The sequence below is a fragment of the Canis lupus genome, chromosome 6, assembly GCF_011100685.1.
Source record: "Canis lupus familiaris isolate Mischka breed German Shepherd chromosome 6, alternate assembly UU_Cfam_GSD_1.0, whole genome shotgun sequence".
NCBI classification, from domain to species: domain Eukaryota; kingdom Metazoa; phylum Chordata; class Mammalia; order Carnivora; family Canidae; genus Canis; species Canis lupus.
Genome location: NC_049227.1, coordinates 12676221 through 12691844, shown reverse-complemented (window position 1 = coordinate 12691844; position 15624 = coordinate 12676221). Strand labels below are relative to the sequence as shown.

General features: G+C 51.5%; 1 protein-coding gene across 1 annotated transcript in view; it reads right to left on the bottom strand.

The window, feature by feature from the left end:
* TNRC18 (trinucleotide repeat containing 18) overlaps positions 1 to 13505 on the bottom strand; it is an 84696-nt gene extending 71191 nt beyond the window's left edge. Inside the window, 1 exon segment of the mRNA XM_038539566.1 lies at positions 13252 to 13505. Within this exon segment, the coding sequence (XP_038395494.1) occupies positions 13252 to 13438 (187 nt within the window). The 5' untranslated portion in view covers positions 13439 to 13505.
* Between the last annotated feature and the right edge of the window lie 2119 nt (positions 13506 to 15624).

Genomic DNA, 15624 nt, shown 5'->3' with positions numbered 1-15624 from the left:
ACGGATCCCGAGACGCAGGGACTTCTGTGATATCTAAGCCAGAGAGTGGGTTAATGCCCTCGCTGTATAAAAAAAGAGAGCCTTATCATTCAGTAAGAATCCCAACCAAATCGCTAACCACACAGTAAATGGCTGAATCCGGTGAAAAATTTGTCATTTAGGATTACAAAGAAATATTAAAACAGGATGATGTCATTTTCATCTATCAAATGAGCACATTTGGGGTTTGGCTGTGGGGAGGGGCAGGGGTGAGGTGGAAAGCAGCCCAGGGAGGATCCCCAGCTTTTGGAAAGCAAATCAGCAGAACTCTTCAAGGCTGGGAAGAGGCATAGGCCCACTTTTGAGGGTCCCTCCCAAGGAAATCACCAGATGTACTTCCTAGGATGCTCACTGAGGCCAAATTGATTGAGATATTCAAAGCACTCCTAATTCAAATCCCGACAGTGTGTGTGTGTGTGTGTGTGTGTGTGTGTGTGTGTGTGTGCGCGCGCAGCCCCTAAACATTACATACAAATGGAAAGCAGAGTCTCGGAGAGAGGTATGTAGGCACACTCACATCCCAGTGGCATTATTCGTAATAGCCCAAAGGTGGGAACCACCGAAGGGTCCACTGGATAAACAGAATGTGGTCCATCCATACAACGGAATACGACTCAGCCTTAAAAAGAAAGGAAGCTCTGACATGTGCTCCAACACGGATGAATCCTGAGGACGTTATGCTAAGTGAAATAAACCAGACACAGAAAGGTGGTAAATCTGTATGCACTGCACTGGTTTAAAAAAAAAAAAAAAAAAAGTTACATCAAAACGCAAAGAGTCAAGAAAAGCAGAGGCAACCTGAAAGATAAGTGGGATGTCTTTGCTGTCAAATACCCAAAGGCGTGCACTTGCCACAGTGAAGTTGCATCGCCATCAGCACACGTGGGTACAGGACCAGACCCAGGCCAGGCCAGTCCACAAACTGCCCCACCCATATACACACAGTAGAGAAAAGATGAGGCTGCCAGTAAACACCACTGGTCAGCCCAGATATCATGTGAGGAAAAGCCATGAGTCTTGACCCCCTAACTTCACACTGCACAGAAAAATCGATTCCAGGTAGACTGGCTCTCCACGTAAAAGGCAAAACAGGAAAGCTTCTAGAACGACACACTAGAAAATATCTTCACATTCAGAGGGCAAACAAAGGTTTCTTAAAGACTATATAAAAAGCACAAATCAGGGCACCTGCGTGGCTCAGTGGTTGAGCATCTGCCTTTGGCTCAGGGTGTGATCCCAGGGTTCTGGGATTGAGTCCCACATCGGGCTCCCTCTGAGGAGCCTGCTTCTCCCTCTGCCTGTGTCTCTGCCTCTTTTTCTGTGTCTCCCATGAATAAATAAATAAAATAGTTAAATAAACAAATAAATAAATAAATGAAGCACAAACCAAAAGCATAAGGCTGATGTACTGGGTTACATTAAAATGAGAAATGTCTAGCGGGCGCCTGGGTGGCTCAGTCAGTTAAGCATCAGACTCCTGATTTTGGCTCAGGTCGTGATATCAGGGTTGTAGGATCAGGCCCTGCATTGGGCTCTGCACTCAGCATAGCAGAATCTGCTTGAGATTCTTTGTCTCCCTCTCCCTCTGCCCCCCACCTGTGCTCGTGCTCGAAATAAATAAATAAATAAATAAATAAATAGATAAATAAATAAATAAATGTCTTAAAAAAGAAGAGGAAGAGAAATATCTATTTATCACAGGACACCATTAGAAGAAAGAAAAGGGGGATCCCCGGGTGGCTCAGCGGCTTAGCGTCAGCCTTCAGCCCAGGACCTGATCCTGGAGACCCAGGATCGAGTCCCACATTGGGCTCCCTGCATGAAGCCTGCTTCTCCCTCTGCCTGTGTCTCTGTCTCTGTGTCTCTCATGAATAAATAAATAAGATCTTAAAAAACAAAAAAAGAAGAAGAAGAAGAAAGAAAAGGTGAGCCACCACATTGAATGAGATCTGTGCAGCATGTCACCAAGGAAGAGTTTGTAACTAGAATACATAAAGAACTCCTGCAAATCAGTAAGAGAAAAACCAGCAACCAAATGTAGAAATGGGCACCAAGAAGGTGGCAAATACATCCAAATGGCCAGAAAAATGATTACTCAGCCTCTCTTGTTTTGGCTTTTTTAGTTTATTTTTTTTTAGTAATCCCCACACCCAACATGGCGCTTGAACCCCATGATCCCAACACCAAGAGTCACATGCTCCTCTGACTGATCCAGCCCAGCGCTCCTCAGCCTCTCAAACCAGGGAGGAAATGTGAATTATAACTACTACATTGGGGGGATCCCTGGGTGGCTCAGCGGCTTAGCGCCTGCCTTTGGCCCAGGGCGCGATCCTGGAGTCCCGGGATCGAGTCCCGCGTTGGGCTCCCGGCATGGAGCCTGCTTCTCTCTCCTCCTGTGCCTCTGCCTCTCTCTCTCTCTCTCTCTTTCTCTCTATGTCTATCATAAATAAATAAACCTTTAAAAAAATAATTACTACATTGCCCACCAGAGGGGCTAATGTCAACAAGGAAAGATGGACAATATTAAAAATTAATACACGGCTGGAGGAGGTGCAAATTAGTATGACCACTCGGGAGAACAGTTGGACAGAATGTGCAGACTTTCTGACCCAGCCGTGCCCTCGCAGGTGTACATACACCCAAGGGTGAGGCACGGAAATGCACAAGCAAGCCCAAATTCGAGAGTCTAACCACCAATAATAGCCAAAATCTGAAAGCAACCCAAACGTCCATCAACAGCTAAATAAACACATTGTGACATCGTCACACAATGAACACCTCCCGCAAGAGGCAAGACAACCACTCAGACCAGGACTATGGTGAGTTTCACAGCAAAAGACACACAAAACACAGCACACTGCCTGCTTCGTCATACTGCACATGAAGTGTGTGGACAGACAACTCCAATCTCTGGGGTTCGATGGGGTCACCTGGGGACAGAGAGGGGGAAGTGACCCAGGGTTATGGGGGGGGATCTGTTTGTGAAAAAGGTAATGGAGCCCTACATCTATGATCTGTGCTCACTTGTCAGTATATCTTAAACCCTAGTAACAAATATCCGCAGAAGAAAGGTCAGTGGGGGTGGAGAGGCCAATCTGAACCCTAACACAGTAAATATCACATTTTGAATAATTTTTATGAACTCTCACATTGGCAAAATTTGCGAAAACTGAAGCAAGTAAAGAAATTAAAATGAGCCAAGAAAGGAAAAAGCAAAGAAAAAGAAAAAGTCCTACCAGTGACCTAGCTCTCCCCGACCCTTGGCTTTCCAGCACATAGCTTAGGCCTTGCTCTAGTTCTAGAGCCTGTCACTTCCAAGCTGTGTGGCCTTGGGAAGGATACACAACCTCTCTGTGCCTTACTTTCCAGTAAAGTGAAATGAAGGGAGTAGCAAAGGCAAGAAGCTGAGCCTGCAGCACTCCCTTACACTGGACTGGACGCAAATCCCACGCCACGGATAAGCAGGACTGAGGGACAGAGCTCCAAGCTGGGATGGTGGAGGGGGGCTTACCCTGCATGTGCTTGGTGCTGTGGCTGGGCCGCAGGACCTGTGACCACTGCCACTGTCCCCAGCCTCCCAGCAGAGGAATCTTGAGCTGCAGTCTTGAACTGCAGAGGTTTCCCCAAACCAAGCAGAGGCCTGGGAGCTGCAGGAGCCACCAGGCCAGATCAACCAGCTCTGGCCCTGCCCCCCAGGAGGGGAGGAGTCCAGCTGGGCCCCAGCTTCCCCTCCCCATCAGGCCTCTTTTCCAGCTACAGCTACTGGGCTTTGTTCCTCCAGCTCACTTTCCCCGGTCAAGTGCTACCTGGCCTCCCTCCCCTCCTGCTGGGAGCCAACCCAGACTCCCTAGAGAGGGTCAGATCCCAACAGACATCTTTTAGCTCCCCGCCACCAGAGGAAGACAATCTGGGTTTAACTCAACTCCCACTTCCAGCCCCAAAAAGGGACCCCCTGTGGGTTGGGACTTTCCCTGGCCCCCACCAGAAGCCCAACCCAAGGAGGTACTCCAGTCTAAATAAAGGGAATCCTGAAACAGCCCAGGGGGGTCAAGGCCTCAGCATAGCCAGTGATATGCAAATGCATCCACCACAGCCTGGCCCCAGGGCTCCAGACACTCTCAATTCTACAGCAATTACAGAGGACTTCCCCACTAATTTCCTCCTCCGTTGTTCCCCACTAACCGAGGCCTAAGGAGGGCCTTCCAGAACCACTGGGCAGAAAGCTAGGAAACCGGTGGGTAGGAATGGCAGACAGAGGAACTTGGCCTCCCCTCCCAGGCACAAGGGCCTGGGAAGGAGAGTGGGCTAGATCCCAGTAATGGTGGCACCCAGATCTGTCATGACCAATCCTTTCCCAAATGCCAGAACCTCATGAAAATGACAGCAATGCACTTCAAAATGGAGAGAAGATGGGGCACCTGGGTGGCTCAGTGGTTGAGCATCTGCCTTCAGCTCAGGGCTGGATCCCCGGGTCCTGGGATGGAGTCCCACATTGGGCTCCCCATTGGGAGCCTGCTTCTCCCTCTCCCTCTCTCTCTGTGTCTCTCATGAATAAATAAATAAAATCTTTAAAAAAAAAATCAGCCTGAAGGACCTCAGTTTCCAGATTAATATGGCCTATGGAACATCCAACACAGCAAATGCAAAAGAACCCATAGCAAGGTGCATGATGTGAAATTTCAGAACACCAGTGGTGAAAAGAATAGTAACATATTAATATCTACAAGGCTCGCTTTGTGCCAAACACTGTTCTGTATATTTATGTATATAAGCCCATTTAGTCTTAGCAGACAGTAAAAGGTAGGTACTGTTACTCATTTCACCAAAAACAAAACTGAAGCATGTCCAAGACCACAAGGCCAACAAGCAGTAAAGCATGAATTTTAGAGCCATTGCTTTTAACATAGTTCTCAAAGATTTTAAGCGTTTGGAAAAAAAAATTTTAAAAAGAAAAAAGGTTCACAAACAGAAGTCAAGAATCAAAATAGCATCACATTCCAGTACCACTGGAATTTAAAAGGTGATGTTGCAATTCCTTCAAAATATTAGGGGGAAATTATTTCCAAAATGCCAGTCAAGTATAAAGGTAAACTAAATGCATACCCAGGCAGACTAGGCCTCCAAAAAACTTGCCTTCCATGGATTCTGTCACAGAAAGCTAATGCAGGATTTCCTCTACCAAAACAAGGAAATAAGGCAGAAAAAAATGGGGCACCTGGGTGGCTCAGTGGTTGGCTGCCTGCCTTTGGCTCGGGCGTGATCCCAGGGTCCTGGGATTGAGTCCCACATTGGGCTCCCTGCATGCAGCCTGCTTCTTCCTCTGCCTATGTCTCTGCCTCTCTCTCTCTGTGTCTCTCATGAATAAATAAATAAAATCTTAAAAAAAGAAAATTAAAAAACAGAGGGGATCCCTGGGTGGCTCAGCGGTTTAGCGCCTGCCTTGGGCTCAGGGTGTGACCCTGGAGTCGCAGGATCAAGTCCCACATCAGGCTCCCAGGCATGGAGCCTGCTTCTCCCTCTGCCTGTGTCTCTGCCTTTATCTCTCTCTCTCTCTGTGTCTTTCATGAATAAATAAATAAAATCTTTTTTTTTTAGTTTTTTAATAAATAAAATATTTTTTAAAAAAGATAAAGAAAAGGAAAGGAAAGGAAAAGAAAAAAAGAAAAGAAAAGAAAGGAAAAGAAAAGAAAAGAAAGAAAAGAAAAGAAAAGAAAAAAAGAAAAGAAAAGAAAAGAAAGAAAAGAAAAGAAAAAAGAAAAGAAAAGAAAAGAAAAGAAAAGAAAAGAAAAGAAAAGAAAAAGAAAAGAAAGAAAAGAAAAGAAAAGAAAAGAAAAGAAAAGAAAAGAAAGAAAAGAAAAGCAGAGGAGTCAAGAAACAGGAGCTCCAACACAGCAAGGAGGTAAAGGGATTCTGAAGGATCATGATGGCTCTACAACAGGCCAAGCACCAAACAAACCAACCTAGACTAGTAAGATGGAAAACTAGGAAGGAAATTCCCAAGAAAGGAAGCAGCTCATGCAGTAGATTTGACCAAATGAAAAGTATTCCTAGAGACTGCAAGACAGAGATTCTAAGAAATCCAGCAATTTTTTTTTTAAAAAGGCAATGAATAACTCCAAGAAATAAATGAATTTTATTATACTACTTGGCTCAAATGTAGACAATATTTACAAAGCCAGAGCCATAATAATAAACCTGGTTTAAACAAAACTGTATTTCACATAGATTGGGAGGACAGGGAAAATAAAAATGGTTGGGGGGAGCAATAGAACAACAATAATAAATATTTACTAAGTGCTTATCATGTTTCAGACACAGTTCTGAAAGTTTTTTGCTTAATCCTCACAACAATCTCATGAAGTAGATACTACTATTTTTCCTCATCTTACAGATGAGAAAACCAAGGTAGGGAGAAGTAAAGAAACTTGCCCACAGTCTCATGCTAATAAATGGGAGTCAGACTCCAACAGTCCATGAGAAATCCTCATCCGCCACACAAATCAACAAGAGAAATAGAAGTAGCAGTAGGAGCCAGTTATTACACAGAAATATGGATGAAAAGGCCACAAGAAATAGCCAAAAGATTTAAACAGGGAAATCAAAAATAGGAAGGTAGGTAGCAGGGGATGGCTGGTTTTCTTCATAATTCTTCTAACACCATCTGACTTTGAAAATGATGTGTAGGGGCACCTGGGTGGCTCAGTGGTTAGGCATCTGCCTTTTGGCTCAGGGCGTGATCCCAGGGTCCTGGGATCAAGTTTCACATCAGGCTCCCCCCAGGGAGCCTGCTTCTCCCTCTGCCTATGTCTCTGCCTCTCTCTCTCTCTCTCTCTCTCATGAATCAATTTTTAAAAAAAATTTTTAATAAAACAAAATGATGTGTAACTCTAACGTTTATCTTAAACATAAAGCAGAACTGTACACTTTCAATGGATGAACTTTACAGTATGGAAGTTCCTCAATAAAAATAAAAAAATAAAATAAAGGAGGAAAAAAGTTTTAAGATGCACACACAATTAGATACTAACGCACTCACCAGAATGAATAGAAGCTAAAGAAACTGACAATATCATACTAATGGCATAGACATGGAGGCACCGGAACGCTACCAACTAGGAACCTACAATGGTGTGACTGCTGGAAAATTCACGACTGTGAAAGCTGAACCTACATATACCCGGTGACCAAACAATCTGCTACTAGATACTACATCTAAAGAAATGTGTACATATGCACGTGCACCAAAAGGCCATGTTCATAACAGCCCTCTCCATAGCAAATGCTGGAAACAACTTAAATGTCCATCGACAGGTGTGGACAAATTGTGCTATTTTTATGTATAATATTCTACAGCAACAAGAAATAAATTGCTGCACACACCAGAATATGGACTAACCTCACACACCTAACGTTGAGTGAAAGCAACCAGAGATAAAAGAGGGCATGCTGTATGATTCCATTTATAGATAGTTGAAAAATAGGTAAAAGGAATCTAAGGTACCAGAAATAAGAATGATACTGGAGGTGGGGCAGATAGTTACTAGGAGAAAACATGAAGGAGCCCTCTGGAAGCTGGAAACATCCTGATCTAGAGCTGGTTATTAGTTACATGGGTGTGCTCATTTTGTAAATATGCAAAGTTCTCAATGCTCAAGGTTGAATAAATATGCAACGTTCTAAATGCTCAAGATTGAAGCATTTTATAGTATATGTTACACCAAAAGAAGAAGAAGAAGAAGAAGAAGAAGAAGAAGAAGAAGAAGAAGAAGAAGAAGAAAAGAAAGAAAGAAAGAGAGAGAGAGAGAAAGAGAGAAAGAGAGAAAGAAGAAAGAAAGAAAGAAAGAAAGAAAGAAAGAAAGAAAGAAAGAAAGAAAGAAAGAAAGAAAGAAAGAAAGAAAGAATTAGATTGGTTTGGGTTAGAACCCTGGAGTCTCAGGAGCCCACAGGCCATAAACACAATTCCAGAGGCCCCTGGAGAGGACTGGACTAGAACAAGGAATTAACTTGTTAGCTTGATGACTTGACTCATCAGTTAATGATAACAGTAATTACAACAATCACTTTTACTGCAACTTTTGCAGAGAGCTGGACCTATGCTAGGCATCTAGCTAGCATTTGCTTATTGAAACGTCACAATAGCCTAATGAATTCAGCACCCCGAGTGGACCCATTTTTAGAAATGAGGAAAATCAAGGCTTAGAGAATTGCATAGCCGGTAAGTGGAAGAGCCAGATGGAAAACCAGCCAATCTAACCTCAGCCGCTAGGCCAACCTGCCTCCAAATGAAGCAGTTCCTTATCCAGAGACTGCAAAGTAGAATCTTCAGCTGGCTCGTGAAGGCCCAGAATGTGCAAAATTGTGAGAGTGCATGGAGAGAGTGTTTTGTCCACTTTCATCAGCTCATGAAGAAATCTCGGATGCAGGTGATGGGTGCATTTGTGGCCTACAAAGATGGAGTTTTGGGGTTTGCCACCTTTGAGAGCCCAGACTTCCTCCAGAGTCAGATGCCAGGCCTCTGTGGGCAGCTGGTGTGGTAAGGACCCTGGCCCTGGGGGCTGGGACTGACCACTGGCCAGGGCTCCTGGCAGCTCCTGGGGAGGCCCAAGACCCATCCAGACATCAGTTCCCATGGGTCCCCTCAAAGGCTAGGCTGGGAAATAAAGGGCAGGGATGGTCACAGGATGGGGCTGGAGTCTTGGCAGAAGACAGGGCTACACATGACCAGAAGGGAGTTAAGTTTGCTCCACACCGGAGCCAAAGCACCCCAAGCTGGTCACAACCAAATCAAGAATGCTCAATCACTGCCCTCTCCCCACATCTGTTCCTGCCCATTCCTCCACAAGTAGCAAATCCAGCTTTTGTCCTCTTCTCTGCCTCTCCACCTCTATCTCAGCAGCCCAACCTCTCTACAAGGCCCCAAACCCCGGCTGCCTCCAACCTCCCTCTTGGTCACTACCACCTCCTTCACCGCCTCCTCACCACTATCGACCAGACAGTCTCCAGCTGGCAGCCCAGACTAATTTTGTTAAATGCATATTTTGAAATAATTTCAAACTCAGAGAAAAGTTTGAAATAGTACAATGACCTGCCATATGACCTCCCCCAGGCCCAGCCACCCTGAACTCTCCCTCCCTGGAAGTTAACTCCATGTCAATGATTTAGCAGTCTCCCATCCATATGTAAATTACAGGTATTACTTTTTCTCTTCCCAAGCCATTCCTGAGAGTCTTCCGTGGCCACCTGGTCCCCTGTCCCAGGTCCCCTGTCCCTAAATGGTTCAGTGTTCTTACTTCCAGAGAGCAAGGACATTCTCTTCCATAAGCATGGTACAATTATCAACTTCCATGAAACCCACCATTGATTTGATACTATCAGCTAATCTACAGCCCATATTCCCATTTTATCAATTGTCCCTAAGATGTCCTTCAGAGCAATTTCTTCCCTGATCCAAGATTCAAACGAAGGCCATTCGTTGCCTGTTGCTGTCACATTTTTTTTTTCAGTCTTTTAATCAGGAACAGTTCTTGGCCTTCCTTTGTCTTGTATGACATCGACAGTTTTAAGAGTCCAGATCAGTTCTGTAAAACGTCCCTCACTTCTAATGGCTCCCCCTGTTTCAAACCCTGAATTGCCTTCTCATTCCTCAGTGTGAAATTCCAAGACCTCATTACTGGCCTTCAGGGACCAGCAGGGTCCCCCTCCTCCCCACCAACTCAACTCCCCACCACTCCCCCCCAACCCCCCCTGCTCCTAGCTGCTCCAGTTCTGGGAGCCCCAGCCCAGACGGACCCTGGGCATTCTCTTTCCTTCACAGCCTGTATCTCTATTTAAAATGATTTCCTTTGCTGATCTGTGTGCTCACTGTCTGGCCTCCACACCAGAATGAAACCCTCCAATAAGAGCAAAGATTTTTGTCTGGTCATCCCCGGATTCCCAGAGCCAGAGCAGTACCTGGCACGCCAGAGGCACTTGGAAATGGTTTGCTGAGTAAATGAACAAGAAAGGAAGCACTTGGATTGACAGCCAAAGAACCGGCAGGCTCAAGAGCCAGGGGACCTGGGGGGGGGGGGGGGGGGGGGGGGGCCTCCAGAGTCCAGAACCTTCCCCCAGGCCTCCTCCCAGCTAGAGGAGGAAGCACCCAGCAAATCTCCTTTATCTCTGGATCGCATCACTCCACCAGCCAGTCCCACTGATTAATCTCTTTAAATCAATCCCAGTAGGCTGACGGGCTGGATTCCAGAGATAGAGCTGATGGACCCTGGAGAAAGCCCATGGCCCCCTATTGTCCACTGGCCAGTCCAAAGTGCACGGCCTCTCCAACCTGATCCTTGGGTTCCACCCCCCATTCATGTATCTTCCAGGCCCAGGCAGCCCTGGGAGTGGGGGCAGGGAGAATAAACATCCAAGTACAAAATCCTGCTAATAGGTCTTTAATTGCAGCCTGAGGAGGACCTGAGTCCAGGCCTCCCAACCCCAGAGCCCAGAGGCAAGCCTACCAGGGGCTTGTCACTTACTTGTCCATTTCACTGACCCCGGGGAACATTTAAGGGCTCACACTATAGCAATACTCAAGGTTATGGGAAAAGTAATGGCCAACCAAACCCTGTTTATTTTTTATTTACCTCCTCTTCTGCACAGGAAAGAGCCAAATCCCTCAGCCTAGACCAGTGATGCAGAAGGGCCTCTTCTCCTGGAGACCCTCACTCACGCCAACACCTGCCTGGACCAGCCCAGCCCAGAGCCTCCCAGAAGGGCAACTCTCTCTGCCTAAAATGCTGAATTCACAGGCACTCCCACCCACTCTGCCCTGCAGACTAGAAAGGGGTCCAGAGGTAATCTGGGCCTCTGCCTTGCTGTGTGATCTAGGGCAAAAGACTCAGCCTCTCCGGGCTTCCCAGAACAAAAACAAACAAAGACAGGACCGATAAAGCTGGCCAGACCTAAGTTGCTGACAGCCAAGCAGAAGAAGCGTCTGAAAGAGAAAATTTAGCACCTGCACCCAGCAAAGAAAGAGGGGGAGGGGTGTGGGCTGAGGAATTTGTAATCCACCCTGCCCAAGCAGTGAATGGGAAGCAGCTCTCTACCTCCTGGCTAATGGGATTAGCACAGGGCTGGGCTCTGGGCGTTGGCCTAGGGTCCAGGGTCTCCAAGTGGCCACTCATGTTGGGGAAAGCAAGGGGCAGCACCAGCTGGCCTGCAACCCTTCCTAACCAGGTGAGCACAGGCCGGCCAGCATTTCCCAGCGCTTCCCGAGCCTGCCTGCTACTTCCTTCATGACCTCAGCAGCCAAGCACGCAGAAGTCAGGCAGCTCCTTGGGCAGGAGGCCCAGAAGACAGGCCTCTGCAGCCACCTCCAGCTGGACTTCCTCCTCCTGCCTGCTGCAGTAGAGGTGCTTCACCTCTCCGGCCTCAGCCTCCCCATCTACCTAATGGGTGTTAGGCAGTCTGCCCACTGCAGCTAAATTCAGCAGAGCCCTGGCTCACTGCAAGCAGGCAGAGGCACCCGTTGATTGGGGCTGTTTTCACTGCTTCTCATTAGGGCATTTGGCGCCTGTTAGGCAGGAACCAGACTAGAGATGGGGTGCCGTCTCCCCTGATCTGGGAAGGCAGAAGGCCAGGGAAGGCCCTGCCAGCCAGGAAGACCCAGGCTGTGACTCTCAGGCCCCAAAACTCCGCCACCACCCTGGGCCGGCCTGAGTGACCGGATGAGCTCAAAAGACACGCAAACCGGAAAATTCCCGCGGCCTCTGGGGGCAACCAAAAGGGGATGTTACAAGGGGGCCTTTGCATCCCCAGGGTCGCCCCCAACCCCTCCTTTAGTATCCCGGCACCTCTCCAGCGCCCACAGTGCACCATTTGAGAAAAAAACCAGAGTCCTGGTCATGGCCCCCTGGGCAGAATGTGGGCCGGGTACAGGAAGGACCCCGCGCACCCCAGGCCAGGACCAGGTTCCCGCGCCCCCGGGGCTGGGGATGTCTGTGCTGGCTGCCCCGAATGTGCCCCTCCCCGGCCGGCGCTTCACAAAAGGCCCTTTGTCCCGCCGAGCCCCGGGACGCCGGTTCCTGAAAAGTTCCATGAGAAAAATCAAAGAGAGGCAAACACCTCTCTCGAGCCGGCCTCGCTGGAGAAGGCAAGGACCCGTGCGACCCGGCCAGGGCGGCGGGAGGTGTCCCTCTCCAGGCCGCGGGGAGAGCCGGCGGCTCCCGCAGAAATCGCAGGAGTCCGGCCGACACTCTGAACAGGAGAGGTGGATTTTTTTAAGTGAAGCGTGGGACGCCAGGCCAAGCAGCCGGGCGCGGCCGGGAGGAGGGAGCGGGTATCCTGGAGGTCGCCGCGCTTCCCTTCCCACCCTGCTCTACCGGAGCGGCCGCAGCCCGCCCGGGACAAGCCTCTCCCAACCCGGATGCCGTCCCCACCGGCCTCGGTGGCCCCCCTTGGGAAAGGACGGAGGCCTCCGGGCCCTCTCTGCCACCTCCTGCGCACGGGTCCATGTGAGACCTCAGGCTTTCCGTGCGCCGCTCGGGGCCGGCCAGGTCGGCTCCTGACTCCGCGGATGGCTGCGGCCCCGGCTCTGCGCCCCGCCGCGCTGCGCGCCCGCCCGCCCGCCCGCCGGAGAACGCGGGGTTCCCGGGGCCGGGGTTTAAGTCCCGGGACAGGTGCTCTCCTCTCTCGCGGCCAGGGAGGGGGTCCCCGGGACGCCGAGATGTCCGTCCTCCCCACAGCCCCGGCTCTGGGGCCGGCCGGAGCCCCCCCACCCCCACCCCGCCCTGTGCGAGCGAAGGAGCCAGGAACGGACCGGGGCCCAACGGCGCGCGTTAGCCAAGAAAACGATTGAAGCTCGGGGAACGGATGTCTCAAAGGGTGTGGGGCTGGCTTCTTTTCTTGCCCAGATTTTGAACACCCCAGCCTGGGCTGGAGCCGCAGGGGCCCCGGGGTCGGAATTACTACCGGCCTCGGGTTTCGGCAGATGCGTGTGCTCCGAGAGGGCACTGGCGCGCCGGGGGAAGCAGCCGAGCCGCGCGCCCCTCTCCGCCGCGCCCGGGGGTCCCCCCGCCCTGGGAGCTGAGCCTACCCGCACTCCCGTGGCCCTGCCAAGGGGAAGGGAGGTGCCGCGTCCCTGCCGAGAACGCCCAGGAACAGGCCGAGTAGGTTTTCCCCGGGCCTCCCTCCCCAGGGTCCCAGGAGGGGGCGGCCAAGGCGCAGGGCACTTACCCGGGTGCGGGTGGAGATTGAGGCCGGCCATGTACTTCCCGGGCGGCAACGGGCCGGGCAAGCCAGAAGCGGGCAGGCGTCCGGCCGCAGCGGTGCCCACGCGGTGGCTGTCCATGGCCAGGCCAGACAGCAGCGGCGGCGGGGGGCCGTGCACGGACCGCGGGGGCCCGAAGTCTCGGCCATCCATCCTCCGCGGGAGTGCCGCAGCCAGCCCCCCACCCGGCCCGCGGGCCTCGCTCAGTGGGACCTAAAAGTTCGGCCTCGGCGTAGTCCCAGAGTCCTCGGGCGGCGGGGGCTCCGCGGCGTGCATGGCGGCGGCGGCCAGCGGGGCTTGCGCTCGGCGGCGGGCCCGCGGCCCGGGGCGCACAGGCGGCCGGCGGTGGGGCCCCTCCGGGCGGCCAGGCGGAGCTGCGCGAGGCGGCGCACACGGCGTCTTGGCGGGGAGAGGAGACGGGCCGCGGAAGAAACAGGATTGGGGGGGAGAAAAAAAGAGGGAGGGGGGAAAACAAAGTTTCAGAAAGTCGCCTTGCCGTTCGCGGTCGGGGACGGCGGATCGGGTGGCCAGAAATGAAATCGGGGGTCACCCCTTTTCCATAAAAAGTACGAAATCCATGCTCTTTCCTCCGGCGGCCTCGCGCTCCCGGGGACCCGGCTCGGGAAGTGGCCTGTGGCGCGCTGCGCCCCAGCCCAGACTGGCTCGGCGGCTCCCGGGTCCCCTCCCGAAACCCGGGAAGGCCCCTCAGCCGCGCCCGGACGGCGCAAACACAAAACCTCCCCAGTGGGATTGATTCCTGGGCGTCACATGCTCCGGGGCTTCAACCCGTGAAACCTTTCCATGGGCGCTTCGAAATGTCTCCCTCAACACTGTGTCACTATCTGATCCGGAAAGTTTAATATTTAACCTTTTTGGCCGCTGGCCTGCCTTTTTTTTTTTTTTTTTTTTCTTTTTTGAGTCTGTTTTCCCCTAAGCTCGCCCTGAGCCGCCAATTAGTGTTGGGGTTTTTGTTGTTGTTTTTGTTGTTGTTGTTTTGGGGCTTTTTCTTTTCTTTTCTTTTTTTTTTTTTCTCTAGAGAGTGCCAAGCCTGTTTATTCTTTTTTAAAGAGGCTCGTGCCTCCTCCTGCCGCCCCCCTTGGGCACGGTGAGTCGCAGAGTCTGAGTCCGAGGACTCGAGACGTGGCACTCTCTCCCGAGGACTGGAAAGAATCCTTCAAAACAAGCTTTGGTTTCATTTTCCAACGCCTTGGCCTGAGAATCCTGCGGCCCGAAGACGTGGCCTGGCGCGGGGGGTTTGGGGGAAGGGGGGCGGCCAGAGGGGAAGCAAGGGGCTGGAGGGTCTTGCTCCTACCCTAGCTTCCCCCACCACCACCACCACCCAACCCCAAAAATAACCTACAAAGAAAACCTTCGCAGCGCGGGCGGACCAAGGGGCGCCTCCCCCAGCGTTGGATAAATCCCCCTGTAGTTCCAGTTTAAAGCTGTTTGTTTAAAAGATTTGTCGTTTGCCGATTCCCATGGGGGCGGGAGGGGGGTCTCGGAGCCAACCCTGCCCTCGCTCTCCGTCTGCCCGCGGCAGCTCGGGTTCCTGATTCCGGGAGGCCCGGGCGCTCCTAGAGCCACCGATCCACGCCAAAGCCACCGGCTCCCGGGTGCCCGCCCCGCGCCGTGAGCCCCGCGCCCGGCGCCCAGCCCCCCGAGCTGCAGACCCCCCGGCCTCTTTCTCCACCCGCCCTCCCCAACTTCGCTAAGGGTGCTTATTTTAACCCGGTTTTGGTTACAAACACCCCCTTCCCTCCCTCCCTCGCTCACTCCCATCAGGCTCTGGTTACCAGATCCGCGTTTACTTTGGAAAAAATCTAAGATCGCCACATCCGAGGATACATGTCTTAAAGGAGGCGATGAGCTTTCCGTGATTTTTTTTTTTAATGTTCTTTGTGTAGCTTTCTTTTAAAAGGTAGGGCTTCGGAGCATGCCCCGACGCCCCACTTTGGGGAAGTCGAGGTGGAGGCCCCCGGAACACCCTCGCTCTGGTGGAGAAGCTGGCTCGGCCATCTGCGGGCTCCACTGCGTTCTCTCTACTTTTCTCCCCCCTCTTATATGCAGTTAAAATGGCTGAATTCCGGCTTTTAATTAAAAACAGCCTATAATCGAAAACGTCTCGGCGTCCCCGGCTCCCCCGCCGCCTGCCAGGAACCCAGAAGGGAACCGACGCCCCTCAGCCCGGCTGGGCGGGCTGGATCCGGGCTGAGGACTCAGGTGGGCGCCCGAGGCGCCGCGGCCCGCCCCCGCCCTCCCCAGGGCGCCCTCACCGCACCGCCGCGGACCCCCGATCCCGTTCGTGGGGCCCGGACAGCTGCGGGGATCCCCCCGCGCAC